Source organism: Photinus pyralis, unplaced genomic scaffold (assembly GCF_008802855.1).
Source record: "Photinus pyralis isolate 1611_PpyrPB1 unplaced genomic scaffold, Ppyr1.3 Ppyr1.4_LG10, whole genome shotgun sequence".
In the NCBI taxonomy this organism is placed as follows: domain Eukaryota; kingdom Metazoa; phylum Arthropoda; class Insecta; order Coleoptera; family Lampyridae; genus Photinus; species Photinus pyralis.
Window position 1 is genome coordinate 7,274,021 of NW_022170250.1, and position 23,735 is coordinate 7,297,755.

General features: G+C 37.1%; 1 protein-coding gene across 1 annotated transcript; it reads right to left on the bottom strand.

Moving 5' to 3' along the window:
- Positions 1-1,085: 1,085 nt before the first annotated feature.
- LOC116161070 (guanine nucleotide-binding protein subunit beta-1) lies at positions 1,086-22,447 on the bottom strand. Its single transcript, XM_031474270.1, has 6 exons — positions 22,152-22,447; positions 21,362-21,447; positions 8,550-8,759; positions 8,063-8,494; positions 7,789-8,005; positions 1,086-3,378 (listed from the first exon to the last, which is right to left on the bottom strand). Exons 2-6 carry the CDS (start codon positions 21,416-21,418, stop codon positions 3,272-3,274), a joined length of 1,023 nt encoding a protein of 340 aa, XP_031330130.1. The 5' UTR covers positions 21,419-21,447; positions 22,152-22,447; the 3' UTR covers positions 1,086-3,271.
- Between the last annotated feature and the right edge of the window lie 1,288 nt (positions 22,448-23,735).

Genomic DNA, 23,735 nt, shown 5'->3' on the forward strand with positions numbered 1-23,735 from the left:
CCCTGCCGCCCCCCCCCCCTTAGTCCGCCACTGATAATTGCACGCCGTTTTTTAAATACTGTGGAACGGCGAATTTATATTTACATAGAACGTACTTCCGTAAACATATACACATTTCCTAAGTCACTGAAAACTGTGTTGCAATATCTCTCACCGTTTTCGAATAAATTTTTTAAATTACCCCTGCAAATACAATTTTTGACATAAAAACTTGAATATCGGCGAAGCCCTTGGAGCAAAGGGTCAACTATGGGGTATCGTTGTACTCCCACGTAGAATCCGAAAATCTAGAAAAAATAGGGAGTCCCTATTTAAATTAACAAAGTTGATGGCTACTTCCGGTATTTCCGGAAGTGGCGCCATCTTGAAAATATTTTAGTTCAATTCATCATGTGCCATAACCCTTAAAGAACTTTTATCAGTTTATCTTCATTTTCAAAGGTTTTCCATATCTTTCTGACGCTCGTCAAGAATGACCCTGTATACATGTATGTATGTCATGATTTGTAATTTGATCGGGTTACTGTCACTACTCATGGTCGAGAGCCTGGAGTTCGTTTTTTATAACCTGGCATTTTATCACTAGTGGGTTGGGCTGGCCCTAGATATTTGAATGAAAGAATTGTGGTCCTGCTTAGTCGTACAGAAGCAAAGCCTGGCCTCACTCGCACAGGGATCTGCTAAAAGCGTAGCGTTCTCGTTGTACTCCTTATTTTGTCGTATCCACCGAGGTATCCTTTCTGAAGAAAATGCTCTTCTAGCTCCTAGCCAATTTCAACAATGTTATTACAAACAACTAATTTTGCTATAGTTTAATATTAATTTGTTAGCTGGTTTTTTCTTGGTCAGTTCTTTTTTTCCTATCCTATTTTTTTTAGTTGTATTCGGTAAACTACTATTTCCAAAATTTAATATTGCAATGCGATTTATTTTGATTAAATTTCCGTTTTTAAAGCGTGTATTTGTTTTATTTGTATTTCTCACTCCGACCTGCAACACATCTTGTAGTGATAATATTTAAGTGCGGGTACAATAGGCCTTCAGATCGCCATATAGGAACATGGCCAGTTTGAAAAAACAAATAGCAATTTTTATCCTTATTTATTTATTAGATACAATACAGTATTATAACATACATTTTGCTATAGTAAGTCGTACACCATACGCTTTTTAAATCAGTTAACAATAAAAAAAATGACAATCTACCCTACAGTTGAATTGCGCGCCTGCTATCGTGTTTACACCACATACAAACAGCAGCACGCATAATGCGAAACCGAAAATGTTTATTCAAATTGTGCTAATCAATCCGCAAACGTTCTGTGTTACATCGGAGACGGTTCACAAAACGGATGCGTCAAAGTGACCGCATTTAGATAGCTTAAAAGAACGGAAATATGCTACACTTTGCGCAATATTGTGCCCATACCTTAAAAATTATAGCGGAAACTGTAAATTTGTTTTGGTTATCAATGAAATTGTATTGTGTGTGACATGACTTAGTTTTAATATAAAAACAGTCGCGCTCGCCTACGAATCGTCCAGCCGTAAGATCTACTGTCAAGCGAGACCTCAAGGTTGGGGGCTAATGATATAAAAGGCGCCACCAAATTTTCCAATCGATTCATCGCTCTGTACGAATCGCGCATTATATAACTGTGACCAATTAGTGAGCCCTTAGTTCGGGAAGATTGTCATCCCGTTATTTAAAATCAAATTGGTCACCGCTACACAAGTAATTGGAAAATGAAACGGCACCTTCGAGACCCTCACCGTAGACCCATTCATTCACATAAAGACATTCGCTCCAAATGCACATCTCTCTTTATAAATAATTTAAAAATTAAACCTACGTTTATTTAGAATTCATATGCCAGCCATTTACATATACACAGCAATTTCTTGACATGATATTTAGAAAGTATACACGGGAAAAATTTTCGGCAGTTTCAAAACGTTTAGAGGATACCATCACGTCTAAACATCGCATCAAAAATAGCAACCTTTATATATATGATAAATGGAAACATACTCGGTATATATATGTATATAAAAGAAGTCGCGTTAAGAAAGTGTGCACACGAAAATAACACAAGTGAGATATTTTTGGCATATAAAATATTTATAGAAGAGTGATTAATATGGATCACTTTCTCGCGTCATTACAAGCAAAAAGCTATTTTACTCATCGAATAGTTTCACCTATCAACAATAATGAGAACTACTTTAACGTGTTTGTGTGTGTGTGTTTTCGCACCGAACGAAATTGGAACCACTACGTAAATTGCGAAATGAGAAAATAAGGCGACGACGTCCCTGTCGTTTATTATAAAAATATAAAACAACTGCTCAAATCCACAACACCCATGCCAGACGAATTATTATTATTATTATTAGTACTACTGATCGGATCGTCATTCGAAACTTGAATTGTATGTCGTGATGGTATCTGAATTCGTCTGGCGCGAAGCGAAAAAACGCAAAACTAAGTGAGGGAAGGGGGGAGAAACAGTTGAGGCAGTAAGTTGTATTCAACTGCTCGTCGACGCTCCTCGTCTCGTCTCGTACAACATCGATTATCACTATTTTTGGTTCAAGTGGAGAACAACGATCACGAACAGGTATAAAGATTAGCAATTGTACTATTAACATTTTTTTAAGTATGGCACTGAAATTTGTTTTAAAAACTGTGTTTTGGTTCCTTGACTAGTTGAAACTAGTGCCATCGAGGAAGAGGGGAGTAAAACGAAACGTACGGGGCAGATTTCTAAAATTGGTCTTATGCTTTTTTTTGTACTTCTGCCAATCCTTTTTGATATTGTTTTTTTTTAAAGTGCGGCCTCTTGATTTGAACGTCTTTTTTAAAAATTTCTGTATCAGACTTACATCTAGATTTAAATGAACTAACAAACACTTTGGCGGCATTTGCTAACATTGTTACATTAATATATAATTCGGGAATAAAAATAAACGGGAGGGGGAAAAAATTGATACAACACTGCAAGCGACAACGGGAAAAATCTCATTAACAAATTCATCTGCAGAACGATTCAAAAACTTTGAAGTAGTCGAAGCGGTTTCGTTTTTTTCCATTTATACACCAGTGCAAGCAAATGCAATAAATATAAAACTAGGAGCGTAAAATTAAGAAATGATATAATCCCACAAATATGTACAAAGTAGAAAATAGCACTAACGGGGGAGGGGAACAGAAGAGGATAAGTAGAACGTGATGTCAGTTCGATACAGCACTAAAGTTTGGCAACACTGCTTAGTTCCATATACGTAAGAAGCTATCCCATGAACCTGTACCTACCGCCATGCCGTTCTCGGTTACGCCTAAACAGCTGACGCGGTTGTCGTGTCCCGCGAGAATACCTACAAACAGAAAGAAAACGAATTGAAGTTACAATATATTTTTTACAAACATTCAAAAATTCAAAAAATTCGTGTTCAGTAAGTGGATTTTCTTTGTATTTATTTAATATTATGATTTATTATTATTATTTTTTTTTTAAATTAATTAGTAGTATCCCCACATGAACATTTTCGACAACTCAAAACATTGAATTTCCATGCAATGATAGTCAAGATTCGTTTTTGGATGTCCTATCCCAATATAATTTATGTGTGTTGTTTTCAAGTATTATTTGTGGAGTGTATTAGTAGTATTGTATCTTATCTGTTAGGAGATTATGTTTAAGAGGTAATGTCATGTGCATGCCGATATTATATGTTAGATTGTTTCTGATGTTTATGAACAGAGTCGCCAAGAATCATGTGTCGGTTTTTGTCTTTAAGTATGCACGTGTTAATGACCTGGTCTTGTATTACTAACATGAAACCTTCAATTTCTAGGAAGATTATTAGTATTATTATTATGAAAAAAGGCGCAGTTAAAGCACCATATTTCCCTCCCCCACTTGCATTTTCAAAAAATTATTTCCTTAATCCCCCACCCACGTAAACTGAAAGCACCACATTAACCAGTTACAAATTTTTCAAGCACTTTATATTTGTGAAAATGTACGCAACTCCCCCCCCCCCCCCCCGCCCCTCTCTATATATGGAAAGTACCACAGTTACTTCCCTTTTCAAAAATGTTATATCTTAATTAATTAATATTAATAATTAATTTTGTTGGATTTCATAAGAGTGTAGTGTATGGTATGTTGTAGGGTTCTGACGTATATCAAGGAAAATTTCAAAACCTCGCAGGTTTTTGAAGCTTCAAATGAGATTTTAAAAATTTGAAATTTTTACCAAAATATAAATTAAAAAAGGCGATCTTATATTGTCATAATTAATTATAAACTTTTTAATGGGCGAAAGAAGGTGCATCAAATGGTCTTTAATGTTCATTTTTTGTTTCGAAACATATTTAACATTACCTACAAAAATTCTAAAATTCAAAATTTCAAACTATTGAAAAAACCTCAGTTTTTGAAATTCCGAAATATCACATTTGAAATTTTCAACATCTCAAATTTAAAATCTCTACCATTACGCTTTTGAAATGTCAACAAAATGCAAAAAATGTCAAGATTTCAAAATTTTAACATACGAAAATTTTGAATTTTTCACCCTTTCAAATTTCTAGAATTGCAGAATTCGACGAATTGCTTCGGCTCTCTTGGAAACCACGAATCGATGACAGACTTTAGTTATTTCACAGCTTCCAAAAGCTCAAAAGAAAAAATTATACTTTTGCAAATTCAATTATTGTAATCAGTTCTGAAATTTTCGTCACGTTACCATAATTTTGTCAAAAGAACTAATTCGTAGATGTAAGGGGGAGGGGTTGAAACTATAAAAATGCGAAATTTGTCGGTATTCCTCATTTCTAGTTTCGCAAGTTAACGATTGACACGGTTTGAAATTTAAAATTTAATATAATATAAATTTCAGAATTTCCAAAGTTCTTTGAAATTTTGAAACTTACAAGGTTCAATATCTCAAAATTTTAAAAGTTTTATAATAGCAAATTTCAAAATCTAATTTTAATTTAGAATTTCAGTTAAAAATTTCGAAAATGTTTGCACATTTCAAAATTCCAAAATAAAAATTTTTAAAAATTTCAAAATAAAATGCTGAATCCCACACTTTCATTTCAAATATCAAAAATTTTGAAAACATCAAGATTTTTAAATATTAAAAAAAGAAAATTTTAAAATGTGAAAATGCAGATTTTAGTAATGCAAATTTCAAAATTTTGAAAAATTTAAAGTTTCAAACCCGCGAGGTTTCAAAATGTTTTTAAAATACAACGCTATTACAAAACTTTAACATGTTGAGGCGCTGACGTTTTGAAACTTTAAAATCTTGAAATTAAATGTTCAATTTCAAACCGGCTCCTTTCGAGATGCTGAAATTATGGAATAGTGAAGTTTAATATTTTTGGAGTATGAAATCATTGAAGATTCGAAACAATCGCGTTTTAAGCAATTGAAAGTTACCAATTTTTGATTCGTTATTACCACGAGCACGTTAAATATTTTCGCCAAAAATTCAAAGGCAGTTAGCAGTTGGTTTTTTATTTCAAAAATAAAATCATCCCCCCCCCCCCCCCCCTCCCAAACTTAATAGGAAACAGTCCGACGAGTTAGAAACACGGACCCCTTGATCCTTTTTGAACTTTTAGACTATTAGAATGTACATTTTGGGATTTTTAAATTCTTTTTTTGATAGTTTAAAATTTTTAAATTTTGAAAATATGGAAACCTTTTTAAAATTTTTAACTGAAATTCTAAACTAAAATTCTGAAATTTGCTACTGTAAAACTAATACTTTGTAGTTTTGAAGTTTTGAAATTTTTTTTATTTTAACATACCAAAATTTCGAAATTTTCACCCTTTCAAAATTCTAGAATTTCAGAATTAGACGAATTGCATCGGATCTCTTGGAAACCACTAATCGATGACAGACTTCAGTTATTTCACAGCTTCCAAAAGCTCAAAAGAAAAAATTATACCTTCGCAAACTCAATTATTGTAATTAGTTCTGAAATTTTGAACATGAATTCTTGGGAGAAATAGTAGCCCACATTTTGAATAATTTTTGAATATTCAATATTAAGGGCCTAGAACAAGAGGGAAAATAAATAAATAAATAATGTATTTAATTTTGCCTTCTATGCAATAGGAGGGCGGGAGGAGGGGTACGATTTTGCATTCTTTTGTAAAGAGATATTCGTCACGTTACAATAAATTTGTAAAAAGAACTGGTAGATGTGAAGGGGAGGGGGAGGGAGGGGATTGAAACTGTAAAATCTGAGATTCGTCAGTATTCCTCATTTCTAGTTTCGCAGGTTAACGATTGACACGGTTTGAAACATTTACTTATCAAGATTTTAAAATTTCAGAATTTCGCAATTTCTTTGAAATTTTCGAATTTAAAAACTTCAACATCTCAAAATTTTAAGGTTTTATAATAGCAAATTTCAAAATTCCATTTTAATTTAGAATTTCAGTCAAAATTTTAAAATTTCAAAATAAAAATTTTCGAAATTTCAAGATAAAATGCTGAATCCCACACTTTCATTTCAAATATCAGAAATTTTGAAACATTTTTGAACCTTAAAAAAAGAAAATTTTAAAATCCCCTCAACTGAATAGGAAGCAGTCTGACGAGTTAGAAACACGGACCCCTTGGCTCTTAAAAAACCTTTTTGAATCTTTCGAAATGTGAACTTTTAAAACTACATATTAGAATGTACATTTTGGGATTTTCAAATTATCTTTTTTTGAGAATTTGAAAATTTTGATTGAAAATATGGAAACCTTTTTAAAATTTACTACTATATAGCTAATATAGTGGAATGTATGAAGTTTTGAAATTTTAAAGTGATTTTTCAAAATTTCAAAAATTGAGGTTTTAAAATTTCAAAAATTTTGATCTTGCGAAATTCTGAAATTTTAGTCTTGATATTCAGAATTTTAATATGTTTGAAGCTTTAATACATCGAAATACGACTTTAGAATACATAATTTGATTTTTTGATTCGTCCACTACGTCAAAACATTTCAATACGAAACACTTTTTGATACTTATTTTTGAAATTTTTAGAAAAAATATGAAAATATGAATTTCAAATATATAATTTGACTTTTTGAAATTTTTTGATCCGTCCACTTTGGCAAAACACTTCAATACGAAACACTTTTTGATATTTAATTTTGAAATTTTTAGAAAAAATATGGAAATATGACTTTAAAATACATAATTTGATTTTTTGAAATTTCATTCATTTCACTTACGAAACAGTTTTGGATATTTAATGTTGAAATATTTAGAACAAAATATGGAAATATGACTTTAAAATACATAATTTGATTTTTGACATTTTTTGATTCGTCCACCTTGTCAAAACACTTCAATACGAAACACTTTTTCATATTTATTTTTGAAATTTTTAGAAAATACATCGAAATACGACTTTAAAATACATAATTTGATTCGTCCCCTTCGTCAAAACACTTCAATATGAAACACTTTTTGATATTTAATTTTAAAATTTAAAAAAAAATATGGAAATATGTCTAAAATACATAATTTGATTTGTTGAAAGTTTTTGATTCGTCCACTTTGTCAAAACACTTTTTGATATGTTAAATTTTGAAAATTTAAAAAAATGTTCGAAATATGATATTGCGAGTAAAATGCAGTTTGATTTTTTGAATTTTTTCATTCGTCCATTTCGTCGATCGTCGAAATACTTTTTTTTTATTTTTGCAATTTTCAGAAAAATATCAAAATGATTTTTTGAAATTTTAGTCACTGCGCACTTACCTGCTCTTTCTGTTTTCATAGAATCCCATACGTTGCAGTTGAAATCATCATAGCCTGCAAGTAAAAGACGGCCCGATTTGCTAAAGGCGACACTGGTGATGCCACAAATGATGTTATCATGGCTATACATGGCTAGTTCTTGGTCAGCGCGTATATCAAATAGTCGGCAAGTCGCGTCGTCGCTGCCTGTCGCGAACGCTTGACCATTTGGAAAGAACTAAAAGCGGAACACCGTGAGAGAGACGTTAGGACCGATTTCGTGCGCAAAACTTACCGTAACGGCGTTAATGTCAGACTCGTGTCCAGGGAAGGTCTGTTTACATCCGCCGTCTCTAATATCCCACAACTTGGCCGAAGCATCACAGGCGCCCGATACGAACGTTCGCATGTCCGGCGAGAGTGAAAGCGACATGACATCGCCGGTATGACCCAAAAAGGAGCCGACCTGCTGGCCCGTTTCTATGTCCCACAGGGCGCAGCTCATATCCCCCGAACTAGTGACAATTTGGTTATCATCTAAGAAACGACAGCAGGAGAGGTAGCCCGTGTGTCCGGGAAGTTCTCGACTAACTCGCACATTTCCCTCTCTAGTTTTAAGACTGTATATTGAACAGATGTTATCTAAACCGCCGCAGGCTACGTAGCTACCGGACGGCGCGTACGCGCACGTCATCACCCATGACGACCTCAAGGGAATCGCGTGTACCTACAGACAGAGGGCGCCGTTAGTATATCGCCGGCGTCCGGCGACGAAAACTCACCTTATTGGTCGTGTGACTGTCCCATACGATTAACTTGCCGTCTTGGGAAGCCGATACTAAGTTGCGCGAGTCCGAGCCCCAATGCATTGCGTATATCTTCGCGAGGTGCCCCCTGAGTGTGCGGCGCGTGCGCATTTGAACTCGACCGATTGGTTCCAGGCTGGCCGTCGCCTGTACAAGGGAAGTATCGCATGCTGCCTTACGAGCATCCTGCAAAAAAATACAATTTTAATACACTCAAAGTTGAGTGTGCCTCAAGGAAGTGAGTTTGGGTCACTTTTGTCATATTAATTTGCAAACCCATGCAAAGAAGATAAATCAAACACAATTCAAGCCGCTTATATAGCACAACAAAAACCTTCTGGAAAGCTCTCGAACAAACACATCATATTCCCAGGAAAGAATACTTCACAGTCGCCTTCATGCTTTATCGCCGGTGACTAATCCTTTATCGATCTGATGGCGCCGCGATGTCGCTCTAAATTTCTAAAATATTCGCTACAATACAAAAAATGTATCAAAACCCCCTAATGGGTGTTGCCGCGTAATATCAACTATCTTATTTATTAATGTATTTTGTTGAAATTTTAAGCACAGATAGTAAAGGCAAATATCGCATATAGTAATAATCAGGTGTGCGCATGCGCAAACCGGACAATGCCAACTTTATAGACATTTCTTTGAAATTTTAACCATAGAATCCTTCTAGTAAAGAAAAACATAGGTCGCATAGCTATGGACTTTTGGGATCACGACCATATTACGATAGTTCTAGGGAAGGATTCAATGTTCATTTCCCTACAATTATCGTAAGATATTCGCAATACTCAGCGCCCCCCCCCCCCACCAATATTCAGTGCCACTACAATTGTTGGAAAGGGACTAACGAACGTAACCCACAGAAGCCTGTGGGGTAAGAGATACTCATCTGGAACTGAGGATTGGATGGTCACAAATGTTGTTAGGAGAAAACGTGTTACCACCGGCAATTTGGGGGGTGTAGACCCCCCCCCCCCGTTTGACGTTTGACGCGTTCCGTCGTGATTGACGATTTATTTGAAAATTCACGAAGGAATTTGTTTTATAGTGGAAGTGATGCTTCCTTAAATACTGCAGACAAGGAGAATACGAGGTTGCAGGCTGCTGGTTTCGCGACGGTTAAGGAGCGTGTGTACATCTTATTACATTTTATCAGTCCTATTTGTTTAGTTGAAGACGCACTTCGTCATTTTTATCATACATTTGTGCAGAAGCAAGTTAACTAAAGTTGTGTCAGAAGTTTAACCCGCGTTTGTCCGTTTGTTTTAAAAAAGCAAGCAGTTGTAGTAAAGGCCTTTCGCTTAGATTCTCTTCTTATTAAAAGTTAAAAGTGTGTACCGTCCGAACAGCCACCGAAAATTTGTCATCTTATTCATCAAGCCAGTATTGATTGTCATTGTGTTATAAAGCAAAGTGAATTGCGCCTAGTATCGCAACCCACCACATTATTATTTGGATTATTAAGAAAAAAAACTGCAATTCAACATTTTTTATTTTAATTGTCGACCGCCTGTGTGCGGGGTAATATGTCCAAAAAGGATTTCTACGCTTTTCTTGAATTTGTTTCAATTCTTTCATGTGTTTCTGAGTAAATTTTTGTCATTTTCAATCAATTAGTTGTGTGTTTATTCGAATCCGAAGTGCGACCCAGATGGAGTTTGCGTGTCAAATTTTTCTATTGGTGCCGAATCAAAATTTGTGTAATTTGGAATTTTCGGAAGTTGATCAAATTGACATATCCAAAAAATTGCAATCGTAATGGCCACCTAACTCGAGCTAGGAGGCTAAAAATAGGCCCCCTTTGACTATGCGCCACTGACCAGAAACTACGTAGATCTGTGTCTAAGATTTAACAAAACTAGCAAAGTTCTAAAAATGACCAACAGAGGGCGTAAGTGCCATCTTAAATTTAGCTAAATCCTTCGCTAGGGGGCTAGTTCTGACACTATTACGCCCTCTGGTGGTCATTTTTAGAACTTGAAAATATTTTCCAGCAATTCTTCATAACCGATTTACCCAATAATTTTTTTACCCCTAACCCCTACCGAGGAACAGTCTTATTGGGTCGCCCGGTACACTAAATGAAAAGAACATTGAGAATGTGTGACCCCCGCTTGTACGATAGCGTCTTGCAGAAAACTGCAATGAAAGTGCCGAGACGTTTTTGGAAAGAATGTAACACTGGGAATACCCCCCCTCCGTATTCGAAAGTCTTACAGTAATTGAATTTCCCTTGGAATTTGTTCGAAGGGGGGGGGGGGGGGGGAGGTAAGTTCGACAGGGTCTTCCCAAAAACGGTAATGGCATAGGTGAGCCAGACAGTTTTGGGAAAGAATGTAACATCGGGGCTTGGGGGGGGGGGGGGTATATGGAATACCCTCAGTTAGGATAATGAACGGGTAGCCGGACGGTATTGGGGATATGGAATGGCCCAAGTACACTAAGTCTTACGCTAATTAAAAGGAACATTGAATCTTCCCTGGATATTCCTGGGAGCCCCCCCCCCCCAGGTAAGTTTGATAGCGTCTTGCCAAAAACGGTAATAAAGGGGTGAGCCAGACGATATTGGGAGTTCCAGTATACAAAGGTCTTCCACTAACTGAAATGACCATTGAATCTTCCCTGGAGCATGTTCCTGGAAGCCCCCCTCCCCCTTCTCATGTAAGTTTGATAGCGTCTTGCCGAAAACTGTAATAAAGAAAGTGAGCTAGACGGTACTGGGAGTATGAAATAGCCCCAGTATACGGTCTTACGCTAATCGAAAGGAATGTTGAATCTTCCCTGGAACATGTTCGGGAGAGAGGGGAGGAGGTTATTCGATATCTCCAGAGGTAAGTTCAATTGCGGCCTGCCACAAACGGCAACGAAAGGGACGAGCTAGACGGATTCGGGAGGGAATATAATAGGGGAGGGGGATTCCAGACCCCAGTATACGAAGATCTCACAATAATTAAAAGGAACATTGAATGTTCCCTGGAACATGTTCCTGAGGAATATTCCATACCCCCCAAAGATACATTCTCTCCCAAAACGGTCTAGCTCAACCCTCTTCGGCAAGACGCTATTGTACGTACCACCGGGGGGTCTGGGGGGTATGAAATACCCCCCAGTATACGAAGGTCTTACGCTAATTGAAAGAAATCTTCCATTGGAAAGCGTTTCTAGGGGGTTATCCATACCATACAGACCCGCCGGTGTTAAACTCGATAGCGTCTTTCCGAAACCTGTAATGAAAGGGGTGAGGCAACGGCATCGGGAGTATGGAATAGCCCCAGCATACGAAGGTCTGGTTTCCATGTTCGTCTCGGTGAGGGATAATGATGGGGGGGGGGGGGGTATTATCCTTCATGGTATTCGAATGAAAAGTCTCAACGCCAGGAATTCGTTCCCACTGCCCCCCTCTCCAACATCTTTGCGAGATAAGTTATAATTCCTCATTTCTCGAGAATAGAATGTTGGGCGAGTGTACACACAAAGGCAAACAAGTAAAAAGGTTTTCGCCCTAAGGCGAGAAAACTTCAGCGCGTTTTCCATAAATTGATCAATACTTCCCCAAAGGCCATACCTAGGTGCGCTATGTTTTTCATTACTAGAGGCATATATGGTTAAAATTTTTAAGAAATATCTTCATAAACAAGAAAGTTGGCATTTGCGCAGTCTGCGCATGCGCACATCTGATTTTTACTATATGCGATATATTTGCCTTTACTACAAGTATCTGTGATTAAAATTTCAACAAAATATATTAATAAATAAAAAAGTTTAACATTGCACAGCCTGCGCATGCGCAGTTCAATCGTCAAGATTTTCCTTATAATAATAATAATAATAATCTTTATTGTTGTTAACACAAAAATTTTTTGTTTACAAACGTCAATTCTGAAAAGGATAAAAAACAAGGGACAAAAACATTTAATGACTAACTTACATTGAAATCGGATGAGGACCATTGGCAGTTCAAGAATTCGTTAATGTCGTAAAAACTTTGTTTTTTTAAAAATGTCTTAATTTTAATTTTGAAAGTTTTGGATGGTAGCCTTACTACGTTGCGAGGTAATTTGTTCAAAAAACGAGGACTGTAACAATTGGCCCCATATCTACTACATTGCAATCTTCGTTGGAAAATGCGCTAAAAAGGACGTCTGGACCAGACATATCTATTGATGATGTCAAAACTTGGCAAAAATGGAATGTCTAAGGAGGGTACTCACAAAGGGTTATTGGAACATCTGGCCAAAGCATATCGATTGATGTTTATAGCCCCATTTCGGTGGGAAAACGTCAAGATTTCCACCCTGTATATATAACTTACGACGATACACACATTTTTGAGAGTTGGCAACCATGCAATTTCTAGGTGGGAAAAAGCTGCCCGCGCCATCTAAAAAGCACGGGGTTACGTTTGGCATCTTGTCTTAAATGGCGGTCGTGAACGCGTTGCTCCATAAATGTTTGTTGTTATTTTGTGTTATTTAATGCAGGTAGTAATTTTTGCATTTCTTTATATCGTATTTGTGTTTTGTATGCCGCATTTTATATTTTGTGTGGGTTTGAATCTTTGTTTTTGAAATTTACTTGGTTTAACCGTAATGCAGAATGACATGTGTGATACCGTTATGCTATTGTTTGGAACTTTGTTTACGTTTTTGGTGTAATGCTTGCTTAATTTATGTTTATTCATGTGCATTACTTGGTCTTGTCTCTGAAGTAACACTCATATAAGTTTTGATCATTTTAATATGTGGAAATTACCGATTCGTTTGATGTATGTACTGACTTATTGTTTTTTACTAACAATTTTCTTCGTCAATGAAGCAGTCACGGGGGTGGTAAAAACTGTAACCATTTGAAGTTCGACAACCGATTTCCGTGATTGTCTGACATTCACTGTAGGCTCGAAACCCCGAAACCAGGGGCGGGCTACCCATCTTGCAGGAGCGGGATTACGCTAATCAAAGCTCTTCAGTTTAGAATCTATGTGCGATAAATGAGTTACGATTCGTAATTTTCACATAATTATCTTGTTTTTAGTTAAATTTGCCTACAAGGCCATGAAATTTTCCATCTTGTTTTTAACAACAGGACTTTATTGCACCAAAGATGAGTCACATCCAGTGTATTTCACCCTTTCTTTGAACCTTGGTATCTGCTTACCTGACCCATAATTCCCAAAGCTTGTTTTTAACCTATATGTTACCTCTTGAAGTCTACCTGCTACTTTTTTCGATGTTATAATTTTATGTTACGCATTCGCATCATTACAAACAATTAATTTTACAACACAATTTGATATTAATTTGAGGGCTGGTTTTTTTATTGGTAAGTTCTTTTTTTCCAAGCCTATTTCTATTTTTATTCGGTGAACTACAATTTTCAAAGTTTATTTTTGCAATGTAATTTATTTTGACTTAAATTTCCGAGCTTTTACAATCAATTATTATTGCGATCATTATTAAACAAACTTTTCACAATTTGAGTGTTTTATTTTACGTTCCTTCCCTACTGTCCTTCATGTTAAAGCGTTGCCTACAACTAAGGTAAGGGGGGTCCTGTCTTAGATGTTTGATCACGTGCCCCTTTTCAAATTTAAGCGGAATCTTGTTTAGTTTTGGAGGGAATAGTTATTCGGGAGGCCATTTTTAAACGTTGCCGGGTTGACTTTATTTCCGTGTTCTGGAAGTGTTAAGTTAGTGTAGAACCTGGGGGGTTAAGTACACTACAAGATGGATGTCGCATTTTCGATTACCAAAAATGTCAAATTGTTATTAATTTCCGAGTTAATTTCGGTGGCCGCCCTGTATATTACAAATGGATATTAACCCAAATTATACCAAAAACGGTCAACACACGAACAGTAGCCTAAATTTTTAACTGTAAGCGAGGCACGATTAAATCGTAACGAACCCTATTAAATGTATAGTTATGATTGCGGCGTTAAGTACGTCATTAAATCGTTTATTACATTTCCAGAATTGGGCGTACGGCCTTCGTTCTCCATTTTCCCATTTCCATTATTGCGACATGTCGGTTTTCGTTCGATTGGCGAAATCCGGAAGGGACTATCTGCGAGTGACCGGCGACGGACGCTCGCTTCCGGAAAAATCGAGAACGATTCCGTCTGATTCCCCCCGCCCAATTTATTCGATATAAAATCGTATTTCGTTCATTAGAGCGCGTACCCTCGAATCCCGTCTCTCTAATTAATGGTATTGAAAGAGACTGATGGATGTTCTATTTTTGATTTGAATCTCCGAGGCGAATAGATTATTTGTTTTTTTTTCGCGATCGAGAGATAAAGCGGGTCAGCTAAATTTAGACGTTACATAAGTTTCACGAAAAATTAAGCGAATGACGACGCGTGGGCGGAGGCTCCTCCGTTCATTACTGTTACTTGAAATGAAATCTAATGCACAGTGTGCACAAAGAATGAGTCCGCATTGTTAAAGTACTTTAACCGATCAATAGCTCAATACACGTACAGCTTGTTGCTTTCCAGGCGCCATACGTTTGTTGCACATGCGTTGGATATTTGCGTGTGCCATTAAAAGTTTGCGTACATTTTAAACTGGCGCTAATTGCGGTATTTCCCCGTTAGCAATTGCTGACGATTTTTCGAAGTCTCGATAGAGAAGTTCATTAAACTCGCACCCGTCACCTTCAACTGACCTTTCCTAAGTTCTCTGTTTTTTTTTTACTAGTGGAAGTGGCTAATTGTTGCCCAATTCTCAATTATTGAAGGGTTGAAATGCAGCTTTCAGTCCGACTGGGTGTCTTGCGTTTCTTCTTATCCGCGATCATTGGCACCGGGGGAGCTTCACGCCCTGAGCTATGGCTGAGCACTCCTTGATCTCCTGTTACCACCTCACCATCTCCACTCATGTCCATCAACTTAGCAAGACAACTAGCATTTTGCCGTTAATTAGTTGTGGAAATAAAAATTTTGCCGCTCTCATACGTTTCTCGAAAACGGACTAGAACACCACTAGAAAAAATAATTATATCGGAGAAGTAAGTGGTGCTTAATTTGCCGCTTTTCCGGTAATTGGTTTTGAAAATAAACATTTTGCTATTATATTAAGTTCGGCTGTAATTTGGAAAGAAAAATTGACATGACACTGATGATGAATTTGTTGTGGCTCGTACAGATACCACCCGCACACCAGCGCATGGGCGATTCTGCCATTTTATGTTCAAGAATATGTGTGGCTCGAAATTTGGTTTACATCGGTTCAACCTGTTAGCCGGAAATCAGAGTACAGAAAGAACGCATTAAGTTAATAAAAAATAAAAGCGATGTGGAAAAGTATAGGAAGGGGATGAACGAAAGACGGTAGAGGACAATAACCCCGGATCAAAATCCCCCCGAACTGCTTGCTTTTTCAACTTGACAAAACTTTTTCCGTAATCGGAACACACCGCTTTGGTTAACTGGCTTCTGCACAAATTTATTATAAAAAATGACGAACTGCGTGTTTGCCGACTGCCCGAGAATTTACCGTCAACAAATGTACACGCTCTTTAACCGTCGCGAAACTAGCAATTTCGTCTTCTTGTCTTCAGTCTTTAAAGAAACACCACCTCCACCATAAAATAAAACTTCTTTAAGAATTTTCAAATAAATCGCTAATCACGATGGAACGCACCAAACGTCTCCAACGTGAAAAACACCTGCACCTTCGTTATCAGCACCAGAACACCTGCGCTAATTAGATTTCGTCTAGCAATAAAACTTCTTATGGCAAACGACCAGATGTAACCTTTTATAAAACACGCAAATTTGGCCATGTCTCTTACTTCTAGTACCTTATATAAATCGAATAATTACAAAGCGATAATATTTAAAGAAGAATTGCGCATTTACAAACAAATCTTAAAAGAAAAACAAACACTGAATACAAATTTAAATGAAACAAATCAACTCTGTTCTTATTTCGGTAATAATCCCCAGATTTACTTCATAAATTGAAATAGTTATCATTTACAGGATGTCCCGTCAGTATTTTTGGTGTTGTACTACACAGACTTGTTGAAAAAGAGGAGCTGATGGCAACCTTGCACTTCTGGCACAGTGTAGCGCCGCTCGTGGTCATTTCTTTGGCGACCTTTGTAATCATCTCCTGAATTTCGTCACCATAAGTTGTGAAGTTTGAATACTTAGCCACCAGCCGTTGAGCCTTATACACCCGTTTCCCCAACCTCACGAAGAATTGTAGTGTTTTTTCGGGTAAATTCGATCATTTCCTCTTTTGTTGGGTCTCCAACTTTCGCTTGGATCTACCATTGCATTCATTCCACCACAGGCCAACCTCGCCGACCAATAGAGACTTACCCCCGTCCCTATTTACATCGGCCGTTTTAAGTTCATGCTGGAGTGATATTTTATTTTTTCTTTTATTTTGCCTTTATTTTTGAGTGGGCGGGGTTTGGGCTGCTCTACCAACCCAACCCACTATACATTTACAAATATCCATGCCCGAACTCGGATTCGAACCAGGGACCCTTAGCAGCACAGTTCAGCTTTAACTGAACTGCGTCAATAACTTTCACGGGTGGTCGATTTCTTTAGGAATATTAAAATTATGCCAAACAATATTCCTTATGCACGCACATTCCTAAAAATAACCCACCACTACTTTATACAAATAAAAAACTAACTTAGTTATCTCGTTAGAAAACATCGCTTCCTTTGGAAATATGAAAACAGATTGCTTCCAAGCCAACCGGCTTCAATTTCGCGAAAGTAATACTCAAGATCGTGATTATGCACAGGAATAATAAGCCAATGTTCCGCTGTGTTGATATTAATTTTCACTAATTTATTAACAAGGTTTTGTGGCAGGCAAAATGCACCGATTAATTGTCTTTAAACTCTCTGCCCTATGCCGTTCTATACATAATTTTATTTATTGCACAAGGCGCTGTCCAATGACCTCAGTCAACTCGCGTTTAACCAGCCGTTACTGTTAGCGATCCGAAAAAAACTTCTTTGTTTATTTGAGTAAGGTTTAACACCAGAAAGTAAACGAATTTCCGTTTTAAGTTCATCGAGGGATAAATGTTCGAGGAGAAAGAAGAAGAAAATTGGTTGACGACCTAAAGAGAAGGGCAGAGGATAACCTCACCCCAACACCTTTTGTGACGTTACAAGATCGTGGTCTTGGTCCATAAAGCAAGATCGTGATCTTGGTGATGGCTTTAGATTTTGGTGCAAGGTCGAGTTTTTAGTGCCGTGCATATGGATTTTTTATACTTTGGGCCTTGGGGGTAGATTTCACCCCGTCAGACGAGAAGTCGGCGATTGAAAATGTTTAGCAGGCATTAGGGGTGCGTGAGAATTGTTCTGTAGACGACATTTTTACCACCCGCAAGTGAGTAAGGGAGGTACTGTATTGGGGTAAAAAATGACCTCTCACTTTTTTGACGGAAATGCACGTTTTAGAGCACCAGGAATCCGAATCAAACAAAACGTCGATTATGTCGGTTGGTCTGTCTGTCTGTCTGTACTCTCATTTCCGGCTAAAGGTCTGAACCGGTTGGAACCAAATTTGGTACACATATTATTGTATATTACATAAATTTTAAAAACTTGTTTTCTATGGTAAATTTAGCATTGGAACGGCAAGAAAAAAAAAAGAAAAGCTTTCGAAGGTACCAGGTGGTATCGATGAACTCGCCGATTGGCCTGCGTTTTCCAATTAACAAGGGATGGTAATTGGAATACCGAATTTGGAGATTTCATTCCGACTAATTGGATAAGTATAATCATCATTGACACTTAAATGAGTTGCAGAAGAACCCGTCCAATTGAGCTGGGCATCAAAAGAAGTGCTCTTAAAAAATTTGAAGTCTGACATCGGTCCCATATTTTTCCGATAACGTGGAAAGAAGTAATTAAAAACCGCTTAATTTAGTTGGACGTATCGAAGGTATACGGGTACGAAATGGAAATTTCAGTCACTCCCTACCCGAAATGGGCGTTTGGATAAATAGGAAAACGCGCTATGAATTTGCATCTTTTTGCTTTTATCAGAACTTCCATATCAATTAGATGTAGAAGCTACACACTACTACTTTCTTTTTTCTTAAGGGCGCCATTTTGGATTTTTACGGAATAAGAGAGGACAAAAAAATAATGACGTTCACAAATTTACAAAAAAAATTTACATTCATTTCTCAACAAAACATCCATGGGTAACTAGATCCAGTAATACATTCAATTTGGCGCCCATAACAACTAAGAAAGTAGTAGGCTGTAGTTTCTACATCTAGCATGCTATGGATACTCTCTCTCTAACAGATTCAGATTCTCCAAAAAAAAATGTGCCCATAAAAGGTGCTAACGAGAACCGTCCATTTCCGACCGTTACAGCTAGGGAAAATGAAAACGAAAGACGAGAAAACTTCAAAGATTTTTTAAAAATTTCACCTAACCTACGATGCATCTCTCACCGTTTCGGAGATCCGAATGGTGACCCACGAATTTGATTCACCATGTATATTAATTGCTTATTAAATTGCAAGTTTGAAATTAATTGTCCACCAGTCTACACTGGGAAACGAGCAGGATACCCTTCAATTTGCGATGCGGTCTTAAAAGGACCTCCACGATTACCGAGACAATTACTCGTCAAACGTTATAGAAGAAATTTTATCAACATGAGTGCTTCTTTAATGTTGAATTCGCCCATACGTTTGACTCCTGAGGCGTAAGGTGACGACATTTGGTCGCCATCGTGATTCCAGGCTTTTCTGGTTAAACGTCGAATTTCCATTTGTCGATACGGGACTGGTTTCGAGAAATCGAACTCGACCGCAGCTCGGTTAAAGGTGATGAGGGGAACCTTATCAACACAAGGGCTCGGGGAAGTAAGGGGGAACTCCAGAGATTAGCCACCTCTACGTGCGTTAATTAAATTTATTGCTTCTATGGTTTTCAGGCTAAACCACTCTATATTAATTGCTTATTAAATTGCAAGTTTGACATTAATTGCTCTATTTCCTACTTGTTAATTAAATGGATACTTTGTGCGGATGCCAGCTACACACAATAAGAACGTGCGTTAATTATGGTTTCATGCTAAACCACTCTATATTACTTTCTTATTACATTGTGTTTGAAATTAATTGCACTGAGCAGTGCCAGCTACCCAAATTTCTTGTTTCCTGGTTAAGTAAAAAACTGAAACCCCAAAAATCGGTAATTTTTGCTTCTAGTAAAGGCAAACATCGCAAATAGTGACCAGCCGAAATACCACGCGCACACCTGCGCATGGTTTATGTGCAAGAATGTGTACCAAATTTGGTTCAGCCGGAAATGAGTACAGACAGAAAAATCGACATCATCGAGATTTTGTTTGATGCGGATTACTGGTGCCTGAACACGTGATTTCCGTAAAAAAATGGGAGGCCATTTTTATCCCAATTCAATACCTCTCTAACTACTTAACGCAGGGGTAGTAAAATTCAAATGAGCGCATGCCCAGATTGCGCAATGTCAACTTTCTTCTAGATATATATTTTTTTGAAAGAGCTATAAATGATTCTAGTAAAGGCAAACATTGCAAATAGTAAAAATCATATGTGCACATGCGCAATGCTAACTTTCTTACTTATGAAGGCATTTCTTTGAATTTTAACCATACACACTTCTAGAAAACACAAACACACGGTACTGTAACGAATGTTCTAGAAATCCAGAGACATTGGGGCGCCATCAAGTCGATAAAAGATTAGTAACTGGCGATAATTCTATGAAATGTGATATGCTGACTTCTACAATGTTCGTGATTTTTCTAGAAATCTAGAAATACCAACAATACAGATTTTCTTTAACCGCAGATGCTTCTAATAACACTCAAATACGAAATATATAAAAATAGTTTATTATAGTAATCGATAATATACATTAATTTCGTGGTATGAACTTTTTTGATAGTGCGTCATTTGGCGGTAAAAAATTAAAAGTGAAATTTCAGCTTGTAACTCAAACCAATTTAGAACACAGCACATATTAATAAAATTACACATTACGCGACCTGCGGGGGTGGGAAGATCAGAGTATGTTACCACTTGGTGGAGTGGGTTGATAGTTTGATTGTAAATCAAGGGAGGGAAAAAATTGAAGCAAGTTTTTTTTTTAATGGAAACCCACTATTTTTATGACGTGGCTAAATTCAAAAAATAAGAGTAACTTTGTATAATCTATTCCAAAAAGATATATATTAGGTACATACAATTTAAAAATTAAATAGTATATAGGGTGTTTCATTTAAAATAAAAAAGTTGGCCTTGGTATTACAGCAAGTGCCACCAACTTGAAAAAATTGCAATGCATTCCTCTTGTTGACATTACACACTGTCAAATTTTTAGTGTTTCTAGATCTCTGTCTCTAGATATACAGTTTGAGAGACAGCCAGTGTTCGTTGTGGGACACCCTGTATAAAAATAAAGTGTGGCTTAAGATAATGATCTGTGGTGAGCCCTGGTCTTTTGGCAGGTTCATGGGGTGTTACAAAAGTCAAGGGAAACGAATATGGAGGATACTTTCTCAATTGTGGGTAAGCATTCACAGCCATGTTGGAACAGAAAGGTACACCCGTACAAAAATCATGTGCTTCTAGTATTGAGGAAAACAATTGGTGCAACAATTGGTTACCATTCAACTAGTGTACGTTCCAAAAAACAAAACAACACAGTATCGATTGTTTAGAAATGAACAATAAACGTATACTTACCGTTGAAAATACTTAAAATATGAACATCGAATACTTACTCTAATAGCATTTTTAAGAGTTTCCGCTTCTTGTCTTAGAGAGTCCAATTCGTTCATACTGTCCTCCTCTAGCTATCGCCGAACACCTGCAAAACAAACGAGATGTACACACAATCAGATAACGAAACGTCGCCGAAACAAAATAATAATATCAGTAAGTCCCATTATCGGACGATAAGAACGAAACCGAAGCGCATCGGGAAGAGGAAGTGGGCAGATAAGCCCGTTTCGGTGCGTAATGCACGAGAATTCCTACTTTTCTAACAGTTCGCGATGAGTCAGTCGCGGGGGGCCCCGTTTTCGAAAAATCTCGACCACCTGCAACAGTTGCTGTTAATTGGCGGCGGGAAATTATTAACTTGGTACCATCCCCCCTCGCCCACCCTCGCGACTAATAAAGTCGTCGTCAATTAAAGTATTTGTACGCGAAAAAATTGGTACTAATAGGGCGGCCCGAATGCTGGTTTCCCATCAATAATTTAAAAATAGAAAATTATTGGACACACCTACATTTATAAATGCATTACGAATTCATTAGGGCAGGTCGGGCGGGTTAATAAATGAGTATTTAACGGTAATTAATGACGCACGGTTAAGATGCGAGCGGAATAAAGCCGGAATCGCGTTAAAAAGGCGGTTATAAATGCAAAATACAAATAAGTGTAGCGACGCCATGACAGTTCTTACACCTGCTTTTAGCATTCAACTTTTTTCTAAGCGCGATGAATTAGTGACTATTTAACGGAGGGCTAAGTCGCGGAACGTGGTGAAAGCGGAACGCCAAAGTTACCTTCTCTAAAAGAAAAACTCCTTCCTATCCGCGCCAGACTACTATCTAGTAAATCCGATGATTAAATCACGAATACATCCGTTCACATCCATACAAATTCACTCTTGCACACTTTAAAAACATGTGAGAAGTCTTAAAAAAAGGTCTTATTATCCCAATTGATCACTCCCGCACCTTCTTCACGCCGAAAATTTGTTTTTTTTTCCTACACTTTACTATCCGCAATATTCACTGGGTGCGGTGCGCGAGATCGCCGGTGTCCTTGCGATAACGATTGTAGGCCCCGTTTTTATGACGTCAGAACAGCCATTTAGATACAGTGGCATCTATCGCATGCTCGGAACGTCCCGTGGCGACGTTCAGCTCGACGAATCTTCTCCGTATACAGGATGTCCGGCAAAAATTGGTATACCAATTGTGTTCATTTTTACTAAATGTTCTGTGACCATCAAGCCCACAGCCATGATAAAGTAGCAGGAGTGGCAGGTCTTATTCAAAAAAAGGAAGCCCATCAAATTATTATCCAAATTTAACTGTACATTTATATTTTTTTTACAAATAATTTTTTTTTCTATTTCATTTTCGTAACCAAATATGTACTCTTAAAAATCGTCTACACTTTTACGATTCGTCTATTGTGAAGACTATAATTATTGTAGAAAATCTCATACGTTTAGAGCATTTTCCAACGAAGTTTAGTGCGCTATGGCAGTCATACTTTCTCTATCCGTCCGCCCGATGCCTTAACTACTCCCACCGTTTTCAACTTATTTAGTTCGTTTTTTTTAAAATTCGGTAGCTTATATCTCTGATAGCACGCTGAGCCAAGAAAATCTTGACGATTAATGTGCGCAAGCTGCGCAATATCATCTTTCTTATTTATTAATGCCTATTCGGTGTTTTCGGCTCTATTTATTATTAACGATCCTCGAGATCGTTTATAATTTTGTATTGCTGCCTGTCTATGCGTCTGTCTGTTCGTCCGTCTGTCTGTCCGTGTTCACGATAACTTTGTGTAGAAACGTCCGATCGCTTTGCAAATTGATACACATATTCTTCGAGATATATGAAAGGTCGCTATTGTTTTTTGGCTACGTAGACTAACGGGCCAAAAAGTTACCACCAAAAAACTGCCTAAACCTCCAAAAAGGGTTTCTCTTATAACTCTTGTTACAAAGAACATATGAATGTCTGGTTTTCTGTGTTAGTAAATATTTCTTAAACTTCAGGCAACTATGCAGATGCAAAAAATATTGCGCATGCGCATTATAACTTTTATATTTGCGCAATCCCAATTTTTTATTTGTTACGATATTTAATGGAAATTGTGTATGTCGGCACCTCGAATAAAAGTAAAACTAGAGCCGAATCAAAAAATTTGTTTGCGCATGCGCAGTCGGTTTTTTTTATTTGTTAAGATATTTAAATGAAATTTTGTATGTAAGCACCTCGAATAAAAGGAAAACTGATACCGATCAAAAAATTTGTTTTGCGCATGCGCAATTTGATTTTTTAAATCTCCGTTAGTTGTGAACTGAATTGCATGAAATTTTGTATGTAGGCACCTCAAATAAAAGTAAAACT